General features: G+C 35.9%; 1 protein-coding gene across 1 annotated transcript in view; it reads right to left on the bottom strand.

Annotated features, from left to right (window-relative positions):
• Positions 1-21,665, bottom strand: part of LOC102809392 (receptor-type tyrosine-protein phosphatase mu-like) — a 54,984-nt gene that overhangs the window by 20,551 nt on the left and 12,768 nt on the right. Inside the window, exons 7-15 of the mRNA XM_085504026.1 lie at positions 16,640-16,913; positions 14,953-15,164; positions 11,802-11,871; positions 11,605-11,711; positions 11,058-11,250; positions 10,492-10,621; positions 9,109-9,319; positions 6,948-6,993; positions 2,300-2,423 (exon numbers count right to left, since the gene is read on the bottom strand). Coding sequence (XP_085360152.1) covers positions 2,300-2,423; positions 6,948-6,993; positions 9,109-9,319; positions 10,492-10,621; positions 11,058-11,250; positions 11,605-11,711; positions 11,802-11,871; positions 14,953-15,164; positions 16,640-16,913 — 1,367 coding nt within the window. The remainder of the gene's footprint in view (positions 1-2,299; positions 2,424-6,947; positions 6,994-9,108; positions 9,320-10,491; positions 10,622-11,057; positions 11,251-11,604; positions 11,712-11,801; positions 11,872-14,952; positions 15,165-16,639; positions 16,914-21,665) is intronic.

Genomic DNA, 21,665 nt, shown 5'->3' on the forward strand with positions numbered 1-21,665 from the left:
CAAAAATGGGCTAAATATAAAAATTGACGAAAAACAAACGGTAAAATCAACATTTTTAACCATAAATAACAAAAATATTCCACAAAATAACAGAGGTAAATGTGATGTCATGAAATTAACAAATCTGACGGAGGACCATCCCAGGTAGGTGTGGTATGAATAGCAAAGCAATCCAGCTGGTGGTTTTGAAGAAGAAGTCGTTGGAATTAAAAAAGGTGACGCAGGACGGACGATGACAGGTGTGGTCAACCCATGAATTCCGCTTGGCCATCTTCAATGACTACAGAACTAAAAGGTATAATTAAGATTTTACTCCCAAAAAACCTCTACTATATCCTTAAGGATCGCTGAACTTAATTGTTCTTGTTCCCAGACAGTAAGTTACCATCCCATTACTAAACATAGGAAGGTGGCCAATACAAAAGCAGTTCAGACATAAAATAAGTCAGATGCCTTGACATAACATATGCACAAATTATATTCTGAAAATCTGCATTGTACATGACCATTATAATACATTTAAAAGTGTCTGTGAAATGCCAACCCACACGTTTTCCATTTTAGATCTGTGTCCCACTGAAATGGACAGTTATTGATTTTGTTGTTGAAAATGATTACTCGTATCCAAGTAAATATGAAATATTTCTTGTGCTGCAGCCACACCAACCTATCCTGAAACAGTCGACTGTTTTCGGATTTCCGACTCTCGTCGAAGTTAAAGTGCACCACCCAATGCCAAAATATGAATGGAAACTATATACTTGAGCCGTACTTTTATAACACTGCGTCATACTTTTAAACGATATACATTTTTTTTGTCTATTTTTAGAGATTTTTTTCACAACAAACATTTATTATGGTTAAACAGTGTGCTGTGGGCGGGAGGAGTGGTGTACACGTTTCCAATTGATCCGAAGGTGCGACATCAGTGAAAGAAAGCCGTGAATGTAAATAGAAAAGGTTGGAACGGACCTTCTTTTTATACCATCATATGTAGTGTCCACTTTACATGAAATTCTTTTTTCGAAAAACTGTCCCCTTCATGAAAGAACAACTAGGTTTTAAAGAGAAGCGTCGCAATACCAACACTTGTTCGTTATGTAAGAGGTAGCAATAATTTTGATAGTGACGCGAAAACGAAGCGTCGGACAAGCAGTAATTATGCAGCACTTACACACTGCTAATTGTTTTCATTTTCGCAGGCCAACAGTTTCTGAATTGTTCGCTGATTGGTGTTGAATGTCGAATTCACACCTATGTTACCTTTACTTGCAGCTTGATCTGCGTAATAATTTATGGAATAAGAATCCGGGGTTGGACTGTCAATGTGTTTCAACCAAGTAAATTTCTAATATCATGTCTTAATTATAACAATCACGGTAACACGAACCCAGTCTGAATTTGGTTATATAAGTGTCGCTCTCAATTATTTTTGTTATCCAATCAAACGCCACCATTCACGCAAATGTCAATTCATTTCATTTCGGCTGTCGTTTATTTAGTAACTGTGATTTGTCGTTTTTTAAAATAAATATTTCCTTATTTTATTGATCACTATAGTTAAACGTTTAAGATATGTTTAAAATACGTTTCCTTTTTTTTTACTCAGACGATCAATGAAATAAAACAGTGTAGTGACGTGCCTAGAAATACTAAATCACGAGACAATTCTATGGAGTCAAATACGATTTTGACAAACTTGGCGATGATCAAAATAGGTGTAGAAAGTTCTGTGGAAATAGATGTCAACACTTCGACTGACTACCATATAAGTAACTGTGTTAGTCCACACCAAGCCCGTTGTAGTTCTTTCTAACTTTTTACCAACTTGAATGTTGTCCAGTGACGAGGTCCAGCGACAGTGTAAAACAGCGATCAGCTACGCCAGAAAGGACATATTTCGCATCTAACTCAACCCTATGCGACAAACTTCATATTATGTGTTCATTATGGTTCATTCTCCTCGACGAACAAGTACATGAATGGCAATTTAGTCAAAGATGAGAAAACTGTACAGTAAATGTGCCTTATATTCACGTATCGGCAATACAAGCTTCCTAGCATGTTCTCCTTCTCATGTCACAAGGGAACTTCTGTATGCAATTGCGGAGCCTCGTTTTAGAATACACAAAAATAGAGTTGCCGTAGACTGAGTTTGAGACGCATTTTGTTCACTTTAAAACATATTTTATGCTTAGAAGCATAAAAAATAATAATACTGATGTACCAATGAATGATTTTAGGCGAAATAACAGCAGCCATTTCACAGGCATTGTAAATTACAAAATGTTACATTTACCTTCTTATAATAAAAACTGCAACTAATATGGCCGCAATAACTATACAAACCATAATGACAGAAACAACAGCACCAATAATATCACCATTTTGATTTGATCTATTTTGTTCTAATAATACTCCATCTACAAAAATGAACCAAATTTACTGTCATTTCGATGATTCTTGAATGGTGTTAAATATCGATTAAACATTAATACACATATAGTATGGGGTGAGAATACCGCCAAAATTAGCTCGGTGTTATTTGTTTGGTCTTTATTTGGAAACTTGTTTGGTTATTATTTGGTCATTATTCGGTTATTTGGTTTTTATTTAAACATTATTTTGCGCTTATTCCATTATTGTGTTATTACTGCAGTATCGTATTGTTATTGTTTCATTATTTCAACTTTATTTCTTAATTATTTCATTATTGTGTAACTGCTACAATATGAATTGCCATTTTTCATTATGTTACAATTGTGTCGTTATTTAGACATTATCTTGACATTCAATTGTCATAAGATTCGGTTATTTTCACGTCCAAATGCCTTGACATTCGGTTCGCTTGACTTGCGATTACCTCAAAATTCGGTTCGCTTGACTTGCGATTACCTCAACATTCGATTACCTGACTTACATTAGCTGACCCCGCTATACATGTATTATTCAATCCATAGTCGCGGGCCGCCTCCGATAAAGCATTGCTCATGATGCATGTCGCATACGATTTGTTTACCACTTCCGTGTGATTGAGAATGTTCTAGAACCGTACTGTGTCTGGGTGGAATTTTTAGAAGTTGGTTGAATAGGTAATAGGACACTGTAGAAGGCAATAGAAGGTAATGGAACATTCTAGAAATTTGTAGTAAGTTCCAGACTCATTATGTATGCTGATTTAATGGTCTATTTATAGACAGTGTGGGTATATATAGGGGAGTTGTTCAGCACTGAGATCAGATCGGAGATCTCGTTGAATTGTATTGGAGTTTAAGTATCTAGTTATTGGAGTAGTGAAGTTTTACCGCGTTATTGTACTTGATGTTTGCAGAGTATAATAATACCTGTACCAGTTGAAACCTCATCTGTTGGCTCCGTATTCGTATTTTATCATCGCCGCCAGGGAAGTCTTTCTGTTACTGTTGCCATTTTGGTATTTGAACCATCACACCTGTACTATACCAATTACGGTAATATTACGTTGCGTGTGAAAATGCAATGTAGCCTTTGTAAAAGTTAGCGGGAATTTCTAAATGATGGCCGTTTCATCAATATCCAAGGAACTGACTGAGGTCGCCAGAGCCTGTCGTGACGAAATATCAAATGCCGCAAAACTTGTTTTTGACACGACGCGAGAGATGATTCGACTTGATCATCAGATGATGACCAGAATGTGCCAAGAACCAATGACAAGACTGGTTACCGTGTCGTGAACTCGCGAAATTTGAAAGAGCAACTAATATTCTTCAATTTTTTTATAGATTTTATTTTTCATTCTTTTCGTCTGTTTTTCCAGTTTAAAAATGTGAGCTGGCTAGAGCCTTTATCCCTTGTCTATTTCTAATACACTAGCCGATACCAGCCGAACACGCCGGCCCGCCTCGCGTACCGCGTACAGTTTATTATAGTTCCTTGGCTTCCTGTGGTCTAAGCTGTGAAAAGTGAATATAACAATTTGTTTCTGGTGACGAGGCGGCTTGTTGGAACTGGCGCCGGCATTACTAATGTATTACAATCATGCAGGACTGTGTTACAGTCAGGTGCAGCCAATGGAGCTGTTCATCGGAAAAGCTGTTCCAAGTGATTTTTGTTGAGGGCAGGGGATTTTTTCTATTTTTTGTAGGGGCGGGAAATATCAGTACTCCCCCCCCCCCTAGTGGGCAGAGAAGATTTCTTTAAACAAATGGAAGGACAGGGAAACTTTTTTTTTAGTGAGTAGGGTACTTACATAACAAATATCGCAGGTCGGGCAAAACAGCCAGGCAGGGTATAATTAAAAAAACACACATTGCCGGGGGGAAATAACAGCGAAAATTAATTCCACCTAAATTAAAGTATTTTCCTCTATATCAATTAGTCTTTTCGAGCCCGAAATAAGATACTAGTAGTTGATCCTAAAGTACTTCTAACCCTAAGTCATAACATCTCAGACTACTATAGTAACATTGACATGCGTGCATCGGTGTTTTTTTTATTTCATTCAAAAGATTTAGGGACACGGAAAAAACACGCAGAGATAATTTTTCCTTGTTTATACTCCACACAAAGAGTAATTTGTCAGTCGCGGCGAGTATGTGTGACAGTTTATTACTTCTGTGTGAATATAATAAAATTATGTAATTTTTAGTACGGTATCACTCTTTTGGGAAGATATGGTGGCCCTAAAAAGGACCATTTAGTTTAGTTTCGTTAGAAAACGATATGAATTTACTCCAAACTATGACCCGCGTATGTGTGAGGGGTTCGATCTTCTTAGCAGTGAAACTGAAACGGACACGTCGTGAAAATTGCAACTCAACCTCGATTTATTCTTCAATGGCATACGTACACAGTGGCAGCGGTCGCCCCACGAAGAAAATGTTGGGGGCGTCGCCCCTCCAAAAGCGGAAACCCTTTGTGTCAGCAAAATTTTCCCCTCAAAATGCAGGAAATAGCGTTTTAGAGGGTCCAGATTTCAGATTTTTGCATGCCCCCGGACCTCCTAGAGTTTGTCAGCAGATCTCTCCCCCGATTCAAAATTTCGTCCCGCCCCATCTGGATTACAGATGTGAACTAAAACGAGTGCCAAAAACGCACAACGTTGCCATAGATCCCGTCGATTAAAATTTGTTAGGGCGGATGCGTTCTCGTTGACCCAATAGAAATACGGTGTTTAATCCGATGTTCGAACAAATATTGGCCAAATTAATGCTCGGTGTGCTTACTAGTAGTTTCCCATGCATAAAATGAAATACGGAGAAAACATATGGTTATGAAATGATGAGTCTAAGAAGTATACTGTCAAAAAATGTGATATGAATAAACACAAACATACATTATTCTATAAGCCGTCAAAGGATATATATAAAGATCGATAAAACGAATGAATCCCGCCCACACATACTGATATTTCTGGAAATTACGTAAATACATTGTGTGGTGATACTAAGCAGCAAATGTTTATAACCACAGTTTCATCTATCGAGAACATTGAGCAGCAAGCGAAATTTCACAGTTACAACTGCAGCTCAGTTTATTTAGTCCATGGCGCAACTTATGAAAACCCGTTTTGTCCGGGGCATGCATTTCAATGGAATTCAGCTCCCCGTCTACAAAATAGCAAATTTCTAGTCAACTACAGAATTGGGTTTTGTCAATCTTTGGAATAGGCTACTTTGGCCAGTAATATATGGGGAATTTGACGGAGGAGACATTCACATAAATCGAATCAAAACAAAATTGAAACCATGAAACTGCTTTGCGAGAGGAAGTCGACATTTACGAAAACCTCGAAGACAGCATAATTATGATTACTGCAGATGCGAGGCATGGCTGGCGAAAAACTCTCGTGACACTGACGTGATTGCTATTGGCAATGAAACCCACAAATTCATTGCCAATGCAGTTGTTACCAACGAAGACATCCGATTTCGTAGCGCCATGAAATGAATGGCGCGCTACAAATTAGACGTACAAATATATCGGCATCTTGACAATTATGGAGTGAACGTAAAAAATCACGCCCATAACAGGAATATGTCTGTCAATAAGTACCTGAAATAAGAGAGGCCGGGGAATGAGAATCAGAATGATACATGGTTCAACTTTTACTAAAAAAAAATAACTGTGATGGCACTACCAAGTCTGATGAAAGGCCGGTTATTGACCGTGTCACGATCAACTGTGTAATAATTCTTCCTCACTTCAGTCGTCGCATATGGAGAAGTAATATTCTCTAACCAAGTTTGCGGCATTTGATACATGTATTGCGTCACGGCAGGCTCTGACGACCTCAGTCATTTCCCTGGATGTTGATGAAACGACCATTATTTAGAAATTCCCGCTAACTTTTACAAAGACCGCATTGCCATCTTGAGCAATGCTTTATCGGAGGCGGCCCGGGACTATGGATTGAATACTACATGTATAGCGGGGTCAGCTAATGTAGGTCAGGTAATCGAATGTTGAGGTAATCGCAAGTCAAGCGAACCGAATGTTCAGGTAATCGCAAGTTAAGCGACCTGAATGTCAAGACATTTGGACGTGAAAATAACCGAATCTTATGACAATTGAATGTCAAGATAATGTCTAAATAACGAAACAATTGTAACATAATGAAACAATGACAAAATAATATTGTAGCAATTACACAATAATGTAATAATTAAGAAATAAAGTTGAAATAATGAAACAATAGCAATACGATGCTGCAGTAATAACACAATAATGAAATAAGAGCAAAATGTTGTTTAAATAAAGACCAAATAACCGAATAATGACCAAATAATAACCAAACTAGTTTCCAAATAAAGACCAAACAACTAAACAATGTTCAAATAATGACACCAAGCTAATTTTGGCGGTATTCTCACCCCATAATGTAGTACTTAAACAATGATAACGATAACATTTCAAGGCTACATGTATAGCCGTATACCAGCCAGCAATACATTACAAAAAGCATGTACCTTTAAATGATGTTATTGGTTCATCTGTCAATAATATTTCTTCCACCTGCAAAATAACGAAACATAATGTGATATGGCTATGGACATGCTATGCATGAAGAGACCAGCTTCAATTATACTAATGATATCGACGACAACAGACAATCTTAATAACAAATAAGCTTACAAAGAACTCTCGTGTTTTGGGAATATTAGAGACACATTACAATTTGTTCAAAATTTAAGATTAGCCATTCAAACTATATTCAAACTATATTAGCTTGGCAACTAATATTTGTTAGCCACAACATGAAAACTATATGATTATACATTATCAAAATCTATAATACTTGCAGTAAATTTCATTTTACATTGTGTGGTTTTCAGTTTAATTAGTATCAGAGCATCTCAGTGACAAATTCACTTTAAATCTGATTTGTTTAGTTATCAGAAATGGGCTAATAATACGATAATCAATATGCATGTGTTTCAACATTAAACTAATGTCTGTGGATTACCCCAATGAACCAAATGAAATATTATACAAATTAATCAATTATTATGCATGAATTTAGATCTGTGTATTGTTCCAGGGTGCACATTTCATTATGTGATCAATCCTAAAAAAATGGTGGAAAGCTGAATTATCATGGATGTAAATAAACCCAAAACTAATTACATCTTCGTATTGTTTGAAAAGTATATATGTACCAAGATTCATTGAAATGAGATGATAAGTACTTGAGATAGTGATGGAAAAGCTGAAAAATTACCAATTATTATGCAAATCAGGTAATTAATATGCAAAGATTTCAACCCAAAACTAACCAGGTATGTGCATTGTCCTATGGCATCTATGTATCAAGTTTTTTTTTTTTTGAAATGTGATGATTAGTATTTGAGATACCAGTGCAAAAGCTGAAAATTGAATAATTAATCTAATTAGGGAATTAATATGCAAATATCATTAACCTAAAACTAATACGGTCTGTGCATTGTCTTATGACATTTAAGTACCGAGTTGAAATGTGATGATTAATAATTGAGATACCAGTAAAAAAGCCGAAAATAAACTAGTTATGCAAATTTGGTAATAAATATGCATATGGTTCAAATCTGTGCATTAGTCCAGAGCATATTTGTTTCGAGTTTCATCAAAATCCAACTTTAAATATAGTTGAATTAACTTCTAATATAGTTGCGATATGAACTCGATTAAAATGCATTCCTATATAGGGTTGCATTTCAATTGGAGTTCAGTTAAATTCAATTACAATGGAATTCAACATAGAAATGCATTTTAATTATTACAAGTTTAATTAAACAAGCCATGCATTGTACATTCCCTGTTAGTTATCAAATTTAAGATATATAGTTTTGTTTATAGTAATATAGTTCAAACATAAACATGTCAGAAGTACAATATAAGGACCCGGAAGATGATGCTTGATTATGATAATTTTTTAACATTAAAATGATTGACATCTTGTATCTGATCGTCAAACATATGTACCATGTTTAAACAAAATCCATCCATAAATGTTTGCTTTTGACGATTTTTCAGCACAAAAATTGCCACCATTCGGCCATCTTGAATCAGATAATGAAACAAATTGATGTGCATATGTATAATATCATGTATGATGTATGTGTGAGGTTTGATTGTGTTTGGTATAGGCATGTCTAAGATACAGGTCCGGACGCACATACGGACACACGGACGCACAAAGGTCAAAACATAAGTCCCTGTTTTCGGATTGCGTCCGAACGGGGACTAATACAAGTTGAATATCTTGTGACTGAAAATAGTGAGGGTCACAACCATGTAGGTCCTGTCGTCACAAGTCGGTGTACAATTAAATTGAAGTCGTTACAACGCTGGTACTACACATGCATACACAGACACAGACGCACTAACTGCAAAGAGTCAAAAACAAGGACCATATTCAATGAGCACATTCGGGCATATAAAATCAGAATATGGGACTAATATAATGGTTTATTACATGCATAATTTGTTTTTGTTTTCGTTTTTTTATTCAGTCCAATAACTAAGGATTGTGGTAACATTGGTTCATTTTGGCAAGCTCACATGTGTATATTCTATACCATCACCAACCATAAGTTATTTCATAGATTGAAATTAATTAGAATCCCAATCATTATATACTGATTATCTTACCCCTGTAGTATATACTGCAACCCCATCATATATGACATAATGTTGTCCCGGTGTTAATGGTTTATTGATATAACCATTATATTCCATACCGTCACCCACTATAAGTTGATCAGGGATTTCATTCAGTGGAAACGATGCTGTAATATACATATTCTTTTCTAAATCACGCTTTTTCTTCTGCCTTTTCTCTTCTACGACAACAATATAACTCCTGATTTGTGAACAACAACAAAATTCCCAAGACAATTAATGCTTTGGAGAATATTCTAGTTCTCAGTTTCTATTTGGTTGAAATAAAATATGAAGACAACTTTGAATAAACCTGTCATAGCATGTCCGACAAATTTCAATGAATGCATAAAACTAAATGTTGGAAATTTGTCATAGAGTCATTAAACAAAACATGTGGGTTGTTCATAATATAACATTCTGTAGTTTAAAATAATAAAAATGACTGCTTATCAAATAAATTTCACAGCAGAAAAGAATATTTACGCAAGTCATATCTTGTTTTTTTACCAAATTCAAACAGAAACAAACTTATACTACACATGGCCTACCCTGTATAGGTAATGGCAGGTCATATCATAGCATAGGGTAGATATTTCATTACATACTGGTAAGTGGTTATATAAGGTATAGAAGATCACAGAATATGGTGGGAAGATCATAGCATAGGATAGGATAGGGTAGGGAAGGTCTTCTATGCATACAGGTTTAACCATATAAATAAGTTTTATAGTATGTAATCAAGTTATATTATTTATTTATTTATTTATTATTTTATTTCCATTTCTCTAAAGAAATATACCCCACTAACAGGTTACAATGCGAAAGTTACAGGCGTGACTTTAATCGCCCCAATAAAATAAAGTATTATATATATATATATACACATACACACACATATACAACTCATCTATTTGGAGAACTCACACTAACAAATTATATCTAATCGGAAAAGCTGTGTATACAAATCTTGCAATACTTCGGATGAACAATTAATAAATGTGTTAAATGCATTGTTTTGAATGTCCGAATCACAGACTAAATTTTACCTAGTTTTTTTCTGCTGTTGCTACCTAGATGGGTGGATGATAAATATGTCGCATATTTTAGCTCTTGTTTATCAAAACAAAGCAGAATTGAACACAATTTGTTTAATATTGACGCTTTTATGTCCTATTAACTGCTAATTAATAGCTATTCTTTTTCTCCAACCACCATTCACTTTGAAACTTATGTAATCATTACAATAGGATGTTCTAATACTAGCCACAACTAACCTCTTATTATCTCTCTCTTTGAGGTGCATTATTGATCTATATGATGCATAGCATCTGTGTACTGCTGAAAATGTCTGTAACATATTATCATACTTACAAAAGTTCTGTATCAGTCTTTATGTCTGTATTTGACCTCGATTTTCTGAAATCTATGGTAGCAGTGGTTTCCGTGAATACTGGTTCATTTGTCACATGAGGCTCCTCCAGAATACCAGAAACCTCAAGACCTAAACGTACAGTTATTATCAATGTCACTATAATATTCATTATATTATCCTAAATGGTTTACAGTTACTTTAAATTGACGATTAGTGATTTAAACAGATCACAACTTGATCATGATCAACTCATGTTTTCTTGTTGGAATAATAACTCACTTACATGTAATTATTGTTTAATTGTCCCACCATTTCTTTACCAATATAGATTTTTGGCTTATCAAATGATGCAAATCATTAGTTTTTTTAGTTTTTAGAAATTATTGAGTTTAATGTTCTAAGATGAGGAGAGATGCTATTTGTCAGAATGAAATTGATGTCATGCCTCACGCTATCATCAGTATCATCATGATTGTAATTTGTAAATAAAGGCATTTAGTTCAGATTTTTTTTTCAGTTGTCATTCACATCAATCATTATGACTTAATCATACAACATAACTTACCAATTTTAGTTCCAGAGATAATTGATTTAGGTTTACCAAATCCCTTTGATGTACTTGCACTCACTGATATTTGAAATTGTGTTCCTGGTGGTAATTCTTCTAAAGTGTGCGTATGAATACTGCCCTCAATAAGTATATCCTTAGACTCCAACACGGTAGTTGAGTACACAGACTCAGTTGATTTATATGTTATCTATTACATAGTGAAAATAATAAAGAATTATTATTTGCAACTAAGATGTAGTCAAGGTGAATAAATGTCACACCAGGGAGAAAATAGAACTTTCATATACCTGGAAGTTTACAGTTATTTTTTTGTCATCTCAAATTGGTGGTGGTGATAATATACTGTTGGCATAAATCTCTCTGTTGAAAGTACTACGATGTACAGCAACTTAAATATAAACCCAAATTCTCCAAATCTGCAAATGCTGTCCTCAACTGTATACCGGAATGTAAATGGGATATAACAAGTAGCAAGATGTATAGCTGACTCTAATCAAGTGCACTGAATAGGTGAATCTATAAAAACTTTAATACTACTTACACTATGCTGTAAAATATCACCACTGAATATGGTAGGATCTGTCCATGTGAATCTGATGCTGTTTTCAGTCGTACTTTGTACATCAATGCTGGCAGGTTCATGAGGAACTATAACATATGATATAATTTGCATATAATATTTGCAACAAATAACACACATGTACTAGGTAAAGTAAATAGTTAAGATACATAACATACTTGTTTCTGTTGTCTTTGTATTCATTTCATCACTGTATTCACCTTCCCCGACACTAGTGTAGGCGGATACCTGAAAAGGAATGTTAGGCGATTATAGGTAGCTCACCATATGAAATTGAATAACGTAGACTTGCTTGTACCTAAATATGATCATATTTAAAACCCATCAGCATACCAATATTGTGAGTTCGAACCAGCATACTCCCCCCATACTCACATACTTATTTGAACCACATTTAGCTCGAATATAAGCACATCTCCAATAGATGTGCATATAGACAACCAGTAGCGAACTGATAACCTGTGCGTTCTAGAACGGCCATCCAGTATATGGACTTCAGCCTCAGCACTAATTGTTATAACCAAACATTATTAGCCAACATTCAGAATGACTGCTCCCTCTATTTTTTTGATGAGCCTGTTACCGGGAAAGTCCAGGGCCGTTTTTTGGTCCCAGTCCGTTCCTGTAGACAACCATTTATTGCTTACTGGATCATTAACTTACAACTTATTTTACCACAGACATACTTCTGTCAATGATTAGCGTTAATTATTAACAAGTCATGAATGACATATCCTTTGCTAGTTGTCATTCTAAAACTGCATGGACATAAATTGGCAAATGTGATTTCTATGGCATTTTCAAGTTTATAGCACTCTCCATCCAGGTCAGCATTATTCTCAGCAAGGAAACCAGAACTAGTGCAACAGGTAAAATAACAAGGAAGTTTACAAATCAGATCTGCAAATATGTAGAGTCAGTGTTGTGTCTGTTTGGATAAACTAGTTTGTGGCCCTGGATTAGTTTCAATATTTTTAATAAGGACAAGATTACTTCTCATACGACAATGATACAAATAAAGTGCAAAAATCCGGAAAAATATTATCAAGTTTTTATTATCATACATTAATATTAACAAATCGTGTGAAATTTTATGTACTGAGAAACACATATTTATGCTTTGGTTGACAGCACTTCTCAGAGTAAAAAAAAGACCTGCGAAACTTTATACAATTGTCAGACACGCAGCGAATAGTACCGGTATGTTTTTGTAATACATGCAGTTCCAGTGGCTTTGCTTTCTGAGAAAAAAATTCTGGCTCTGCACCTGAAAAAAAAACAAAAAAACAAAAAAACATTTAGTCCAAAGTAAGTAGAGGTTGTAGAATATGTGCTCCCTTTGGCAGTTAGATTTAATTAAAAAAGATAGTTGAGTCTTTTTAGTACGACAAAATATTTATTTACTTAATTTATACCAGCCAGAAAGAAATTGCAGTTCACACTGTACTATTTTAAACATGTTCTACCATAGTCTAGGATGAACTAATTTACCAGTCTGTTTTCACTCTACAAAGTTGTCAAATTAATATTCACAGGATTCTGCAAGTATACAATATTAAGAATGTGCAAAAAGCCAGAGTACTTGTGTTTTCAATGTCATTAAAATCTGACCAAAGATATGCAAACAAATTTCACTTGAGCTGAACCAAATCGATGCCAAACTATCAAAATAAATTAAAAAAAAAACTATTGAGAAAAATACAATTTGACCCCCTCCCTAATTTTGTTTCACATATCCCTTAATAGTTTCGCACGTGTGCTGGTAATTTGCATAATGCACATTGTCAACAATAAAAACATGGCCGCCGTTAAATCCACCTCAATCGAGGTCGGTAATTTCCTGCTCATAATGGAGATAAATTATGGTAGCTAAACATTGAAATTACCACCCTGACTTCAGTACCGAAATACATAGCTGATTGGGAAAATGTGTCCCTGTTAACAGAGGTTCGATTTACCAATAAACTTAAACACTGATAAGTCCCTGCATGGAGGTCCCAGTATAGTATATCCCGTTAATTTAAAAGTGATGATAGATATATTCATTGATATTGAATTATAGTACTTCTCAATTTCATCATTGCTTTCAAGCAGTCACGGTTGGCCGAACTTGAGTTATGTTTTCTCGATAATTCTAGTCTAATATGTCGTCACGAAACGAAGTTTCACACTTCCTTTCAATCTGCTAGCAGTTGAACACTGGAAATAGCAATCGTGCATAACAGAATCACGATCAACGTGTTCTAAACTTTTACGTTTTTATTATTCCAGTATTTTATATGCCAAACGTTATTTCCAAGCCTCCGAAATGACGAGATAAACTTTCGATTTACACGTTTCATAACCAGTTCTTGGACTAATAGAACTGTTTTTCTGGCAAAGTGTGACACTGTGCGATCGATAGTTTCTCACCAAAATCAGGACACAAAAGGATAAATCAAAGTTCATAATAAATACTATAAGCACAGTTTCTTACCTTTGAGATAGAATTTAATCTATATAAGCCTTGAGCAAAGAAAGATACAGTCCCGGAATACAATATCCTCAGACGAAAACGACACCGATTTCCTTAGACTGGCGCATGCGCAATACGGTATGCCAGTTCTCTTGCGAGATGTCGTTAAAACTCAGATTTTTCCGACAAATTTCGGCATTTTTACTAGTGAAATGTTGAAAATCACAGAAAAACACAGTGAAACTTTGGCGAATCAAAAAAATACTTGGCGTGCATATGTATGGCATTGAGAATTACATATGCACCAGCTTGAAAACACATTGCACAGAGCATATCAAAGTTATAATAGGTAAAAGAACGGACGGGAAGACGGAAGAACGGGCGGACGGAAGCCAATCTATAAGCCTTCGGCAGACTTCGTCTCCGAAGGCAAAAAAACAAATATAATTGTATTTGATACATTGTAAGTTTTATAAAGATTAACAACATATAAATCAGATTATTTATAATAAATAATATCATATAATGGATAATGATTCAAAATGTTAGCTTTGCACCTCAGATTTTTACCTGACCAAGGTTTATTCTAGATCATTTATTATAGAAGTAGGGTAAAGTTATATTGCAAATTTTAGAAAGTTTTAGGTATTTTTCTTTTTGTAACACCATCATGGGTTGTGTATTGTTATAGTGTACATGTGTTACATAACTCCATTGTGATCATGACTATTTAGTACTTTTCTCGTTAACGCTAATAATGAGCCAAATGCCAAAATGCCAAATGAGTACTATCTGTAGAAAGTAAGCATCGTACTGAGAAGAATAGATATGAAACAAAAAATGGTATAACTTACTATCACAGTATAGTTAACTTTGTTGGCCAGATCATTTATATTGTGTTCATGTGCATCTACCGGTATATCGATTTTAGTTCTCTCATCCCCGGTTTTCCAATATGTTATCTTGTATGATGTAATTATTCCATTTGGTGGGTCTGGTTCTAACCATGTAACAGTAATTGTATACACCGCTGGCTGTAGTGTTACATTTCTAGGCTTAGAAGGTACTGTAATACAAACACATACAATATGATATGTTATTATACCACTGGGTTGGTTTAGTTTTAACCATGTAATAATAAATGTATACTCTGCTGGTTGTAGTGATCCATTAACAGGTTCTGGTTCTAGCTATGTAACCATAATTATATACATTGCAGTGTTATATTCTAGGTTTAACAAGAAAATTAATGTAACAGTAAATATACAATTTGTTTTTAAATGTTAGTTAACATATATGGGGACTATGCACAAACTGGAGTAGATGGGATAAAACTAGCACAGAAAAATACCACCTAAATTTTTGTAGACATATAGTAAATGTAAATAACACTACCAGTAACATAGCTGTTAGAATGGATACAGGGCGACTACCACTGTTATGTAACATTCAATACAAAGCTCTCAGATACTATAAACACCTAAAATCCATTGATGAAAACAACATAGCATATTATGCACTTAAAGAGATGGAGAATACAGTGTTGAAAAAACATACAACAAACCTGATTTGAAAAAACATACAACAAACCTGTTGACATACAAACAACAAAACAGCACTTTCAAGAATTATGTAAGGAACACTATACAAATACATGGATGTCTAACATGAACAGTACTGATTCAAAACTAAAGACTTTTAAATTATTCAAAAATAACATCCAACAGGAAACCTATTTACAAAAACTCAATGACAGAAAAGCAATATGGACACTTGCAAGATTTAGAATGAGTGGCCACAAACTGAAAATTGAAGCTGGTCGCCATCAAAAACCTAAAATACCGCTACAAAGCAGAATTTGTCAAAACTGTCTCAAAATTGAAGATGAACAACATTTCACAACAGAATGCACCTTATATGCAAACAACAGAGACATTCTATATTAACAGCCAAATCCTGTATATATGGATTCCAAGATATGACAAACAATACTAAATTCATACAAATAATGAGTAATAAGAACACTTCACTAATCAAAGAAACCATAAAGTACATCGAACTGTGTTACAACATAAGAAATACATTACCGGCATAAATAAACAACATATGCCATATTCCTACATATTGTAAATTGTCTTACTATTTACGGATAGTTTTATGTCCGCTCAACTATATAAAATCTTTATTAACTCGTTAACCAAAAAAGAAATGTCACATTATCTTTACGGTATTAATAAAGAATTCTATTCTATTCTATTCTATTCTACAGTTAGGATTAGTCATGAAATTAAGAGCGTCTAGCAAATCATGATGGCGTTGTTTTCTTGTCTATCATGGTCAACCGTAGTAACAATGTTACTGTGGTGAAAAACCATGGTTTCTCGATCTATCAAGACTACAGATAGATGAACTTTATTGTTTTCACTGCCAGATGTAAAAAAGATAATCCATTACATCTTTACTTAAATCAATTATTACATTTGGTGGTGTAGTCATTCTGTTCTTACATGTATTCTAGTTGTGAATGATAATTCAACTCACCATCCTCATGTGATATAACAGTCAGTGAATTACTCTCTGAACTTGTAGCATCAGCATTTCTAAGCAGAGCAATGACGTCATAATCTGTGTAAGGTAGTAATGATTCAGCCGTAAATGTGATAACTTTTGTACCCGTTACAATTTCTTGGTAAACTTCTCTTTTTCCCGTTTCATATTCATCCGCGGTACCTGTCTCTCTATACTTCACTTCAATGTAATCAATGTAACCATTCACACTATCCTTTTTACACTTTATATCACTACTATCAGGAACCTGAAATATGTCAACAAATAAATAATTGTAATTGTCATGATTGGTTCACGTTTATGCAAGAAAGTTGTGAAAGTTGCACGTAAACAGCACTGTAAGTACATTTTTATAATACAGTTTCATACTTATTGAATATAATCTTAATAAAATAAGTGATGAAAAATGAACTGAAACATTTTATATTATAGAAAATTATCCCTATCATCACGACATATTAATGTTTAAGGTTAAAACTAACTCACTGGATTTAGAAAGAAATATACTACAATGGTTAAATTAGAAAGAGAATGGCATTTGTAAGTTGTTTCATGATGGCACAGAATGGAAAGGTTGTGCAAACCCGTTTGATTACATATTCATACCTACCAGACAATCTGTGGAAAAAATAAATTTCATTTATTACTCGTTAGGCTTAATTATTGATTATTGCCCCTGACGAAAACTATTAGAGAATGTACCCAGGTCCAAAAGGAACACCCTAAGGTAACATTCTCAAGGGCGATCACGTGATCGAGGCCATTCCGTCTCAATTCTCAAATGTTTCCGGTGCAACACAGCAGGTTGCTCGGAAGCCTGAAGGGAGGTGGGTGGCTTTCCATGGAAATAATAAATTTCATTTATTACTCACTAGCCAGAGAAACACGCTCACCGAGTTGGGGAAGCTCCAACGGCTGAAATGCAAATTTTTAACACAAATAGGCAAAAATGGTCAAAAATCTAAAACTACACTGACAAGGAGTCTTGTCCTGAGATGCAACCAATCAGGTGACTCCTCATGGACCGGGTGCCTCGAGAGTAGTCCCCCCAATATAGGAAGGCTTACTAAAACTGGCAGCCTGAATAATAATTAGGGCCCAACAATTTTAATGCATTAAATAGTATATATATTGTTGGGCTGAATAGCGCAGATAGATACCAGCAGCACCAAGAAAACGATGCTGGCTTCGGTCGAGTGTTCCATTGCACTAATTGCTTTCATGCACAGGGCCCTTGGTGGCGCGGGCACGTCCCATGAACACTGTTCGACCCACTGGTCCCAACCTATAGAAACCTGTAGAGGTCTCTCAGGTAGTAGTTAATGAAGACTTTGAGATTTCCAGAACCCCACTCGAAGCACCTGTTGGAGGTAGGCACCAGACATCAAGCCAAAAAGTTGGCTACCCCACGCTCTTTGTGTGCCCTCACCTACTGTCGTTCCAAACTAGTCGCTGAAGAAGCCGTTAAAGTGTATGCTTCCACGACCATATCGACAATCCACTGTGAAATGGTGATATTCAAGTCAGGCCAGTCTTGATCGCCTTGCAGTCCAGTAACACCTCTGAATCAGACGAGGCTGGAGAGCTGCTGATTGAACTGGACGTTGAACTCAAGTCATATTGCCAATAAGGCGCATTAGTTAACACATAGAAGCCCGTCCCATTGACATGAATTAGTTGTCGAACTCCACAAGAGAGTCACACCAAGCTTGAGAGGGGCAGAAAGCCCTTGCTCAGTGTCGAACTGCATACCCAGAAAAACTAGGTTATGGGGTAGATTTGGGAATATTTATTTACTTGTGGAGGAGCATTTGTGTTAATCACACATGCTCCGCTAACACCTCCCTGGTTTGTTGTGTCGAGGTATGGATTCAAACAGACAACCAAGGAGCAGCTGGTTCACCTGTCTTAACATACCCTGTGAAGACATACATGTATGACGCCATATACAAACCAAAAGGGAGGACTGTAAACTAGTAAACTTTGCCCACTAAGGGGAATCTGAGATAACGGTTACAAGAGTGGCGAATGGGGACATATAAATATGCGTCACTAAAATTTAGCAATGCCAGCCAATCACCTGAGCGCACTGACAAAAGCACCAAAGCTGATGTGTTTATCCGAAAGCAATTGAGCTTCACAAACCTGTTCAGCCGACTGAGGTCTAAGACAGAACGCCAGCCCCTGAACTCTTTGGAACAAGGTGGGAATAGAACTCTGGATCTAAAGAGGGCAGTACATGTCGCACATAGTGACTCTCTGTGCGGCCAAAAACTGCTTCATCTGTTCGAGGATCGTGGTTAGTTGCTGAGCACTCAGGCGACCAGAACTTGAAACGGCGAGCAGACACTGAAGCCAAGAAAAACCATTCTATAAGTTCGACCCACAGCACACGATGCACGCAACATGGTCTTCCCGATCTGTGCAACCCACCTTAACAAAGGCATGGGTACCGGAGCAAAAAACCCATGAAGGAGGCTGTGGCACAAAATAAGTATCTTAAACCAGGGAGCAGGTGATGGACTGCGTAGCCCAGATGGGGTATCTGCTCCCCCAAAGGAAGGCATGGAACATGACCAATCCAAAACCAGTATCAGTCTACTTGTCCGTCTCCCCGAGGATACCAATCAGCCCCCCCCCCCCCTGTCTGAGCCCCCTTCACAGCCTGGGTCACATATTATGCCCAGAGGAGTTGGCCAACAGGCGTGTTCTCCACGCCAGCAGTGGGAGAGGAGAGTGTCGATCACCACTGGCTCCGAATGAAACAAAAGTCTTGAGCAAAGCACTGCCTGGTTCACAAGCTGCGTCCTGTATATTAGCTTGGTAGCTTGTGCTTGTCCCGACAAGGAAGGGGCAAAGGATGACAAAGCGCTCGCCCTCTCTGCTGAGAGTGGTAACTGCACCCCCAGGGGGCTGTTTACCAGTCTGACATAGGAAGTAATCTATGGCTCACTACCAAGGGGAGAGAGACTTTTCACTCATTGAAACAGACACATCGCTAGCTGCGGCTGGGGACTTCCCCACTTTAGAGCAACACAAACCAGCTTTCCGTGATTGATTGCCCTCAGCTTTCAATCCCACTCAAAGTGCTCCCACGATTGAGAATCCTACAAATCGCAAATTCCCTTGAGGCAAAATCCCAAGCCCCATTTGCAACCATAGCAAAAAATGATAACACATGTGTGAGTCCCAAACTGGCAGCTCTAAGTTGCAAGATGTCGTATCTAGTCGGCACATTCTTAGTCTTTGTTAATGACTTTAAGAAAAGACAAGAAATGAGTTCATGAAAAAACGAGAAAATTCACCACACCAAAACAGGAATCGAGGCGAATTCAAACTGATCTGGGGATTCAACAAAAACAGGTGAGATCTTATAACGGAAAGCCCTTACCGTGATGTAGAAACTGCTATTGTCGATTGTTAAAGCACACTAGAAGCTCAGAAAATACTGCCATCTGCCTCTTTTGTTACGCAAAACAGCCAGTGGAAAAATATCCCTGGGAGCTGCACCGGAAATTGTTACGGAATGACCTTGATCGCGTGATAGCCCTGGGGTGACCCCCTCAGGCAAGGTTTTTTGCTTAGAGAATGTTACTGTCAGGGGCTGTAATCTGTAATTAAGCCTATCGAGTAATAAATGAAAGCTATTATTTGTGCAGATTTTCTGGTAGGTGATGTAGTAAATGATATATATACTTTTCTAATTTATGCAATGCAACATTCCACTTAAGAAATAAATTTTACTATGAATTGATCAATAGAGGTACAAACATTTCTTAAACATCTATATTTTTGTAAACACAGAAATGGAAGTTGTATGAATTCACGATGAGATTTATTGTCAACTTTCATTTAAGTGAAGGATTAGATTAAAATAAACATGTGGTGGTCATAAAGTTCATTTTAAAATTCCATTTGTAAAATAGAAATGCAGAAAGTGATTCTGAACTGAGCTGAACTTTCAATAAATGGTTTGAAAAATAAATCACATCATTAACATTTTTGACACACGTCTCCATGGACAGTCACTGAGTGTCTCTTAATTTCACAAGAAATATCTACGAGTTATACAAACTGTTAGATGCATCATTGATTACAAAAGAATCATATTTTCAACTAAATAGATTGACCAATCAAGTCTGTACAATTTAATTCAAAGTTGACAAATTTTAGTACACTTTTTATATTTCACTGTTAATATTTTTTTTTGTCTTTTTATTTTTTTAGTAACCTTTCTAAAGTCCGTGTTGTGGCAATAGATAAATGTAAATTACTCTTTGTTAATGCAATTGACACAGTGAAGATGATAATAAAAATGCTATAAAATATGATTAGAATGCAGCAACAAAATACACGGAAGAATTAAATATCTACTAGCATAATTAATGGCTGTCAAGGAGAATATTTCCATTTTAGATCATTAATGAAAATTATGTGATGCACCTGTCAGACTGTTACTGTATTAATCAGAGAAAAGTTGCATGGTTAGGGAGGTGGAGGGGGAACTATACATTTCACCGTGCTCCATGTTTAACAGAATCAAATAATCAGTGAAACACTAGACCTAGATTATTGTAGTTGTGTTGAATGAGACAAGGTCCCGGAACAGCATTAGTTGACCCAGTTAGCCAATATCAATCTCATCCTAGGAAAAAGTAAAAAGCCTAATCATGTTCAATGTACATACCATATTTTAATAAAATATGTCAATACACAGGAGGATCTGGTTTCAGAACTGCAGAAACGCTTGATTTCAATGATTTTTCAGAATCTAAAATAGCTATCATTCGACCATCTAGAATTGAATCATGAAACAAATGCATGTGCTAATGTATGATATAATGTGTGATATTTGACTTAAGTTTGATGAGATAGTGAAGGCATGTCAGAGATATAACCCTGGAACTGTATTCATCAGAATAAAATTTATCTACATGTCTAGGAAAAAATAAGCCAAATAAATAGCATTTAAGGGTAGTGTATAACACTAATACTGGTA

This window comes from Saccoglossus kowalevskii, chromosome 9 (assembly GCF_978046115.1).
Source record: "Saccoglossus kowalevskii chromosome 9, keSacKowa6.1, whole genome shotgun sequence".
Lineage (NCBI taxonomy): Eukaryota > Metazoa > Hemichordata > Enteropneusta > Harrimaniidae > Saccoglossus > Saccoglossus kowalevskii.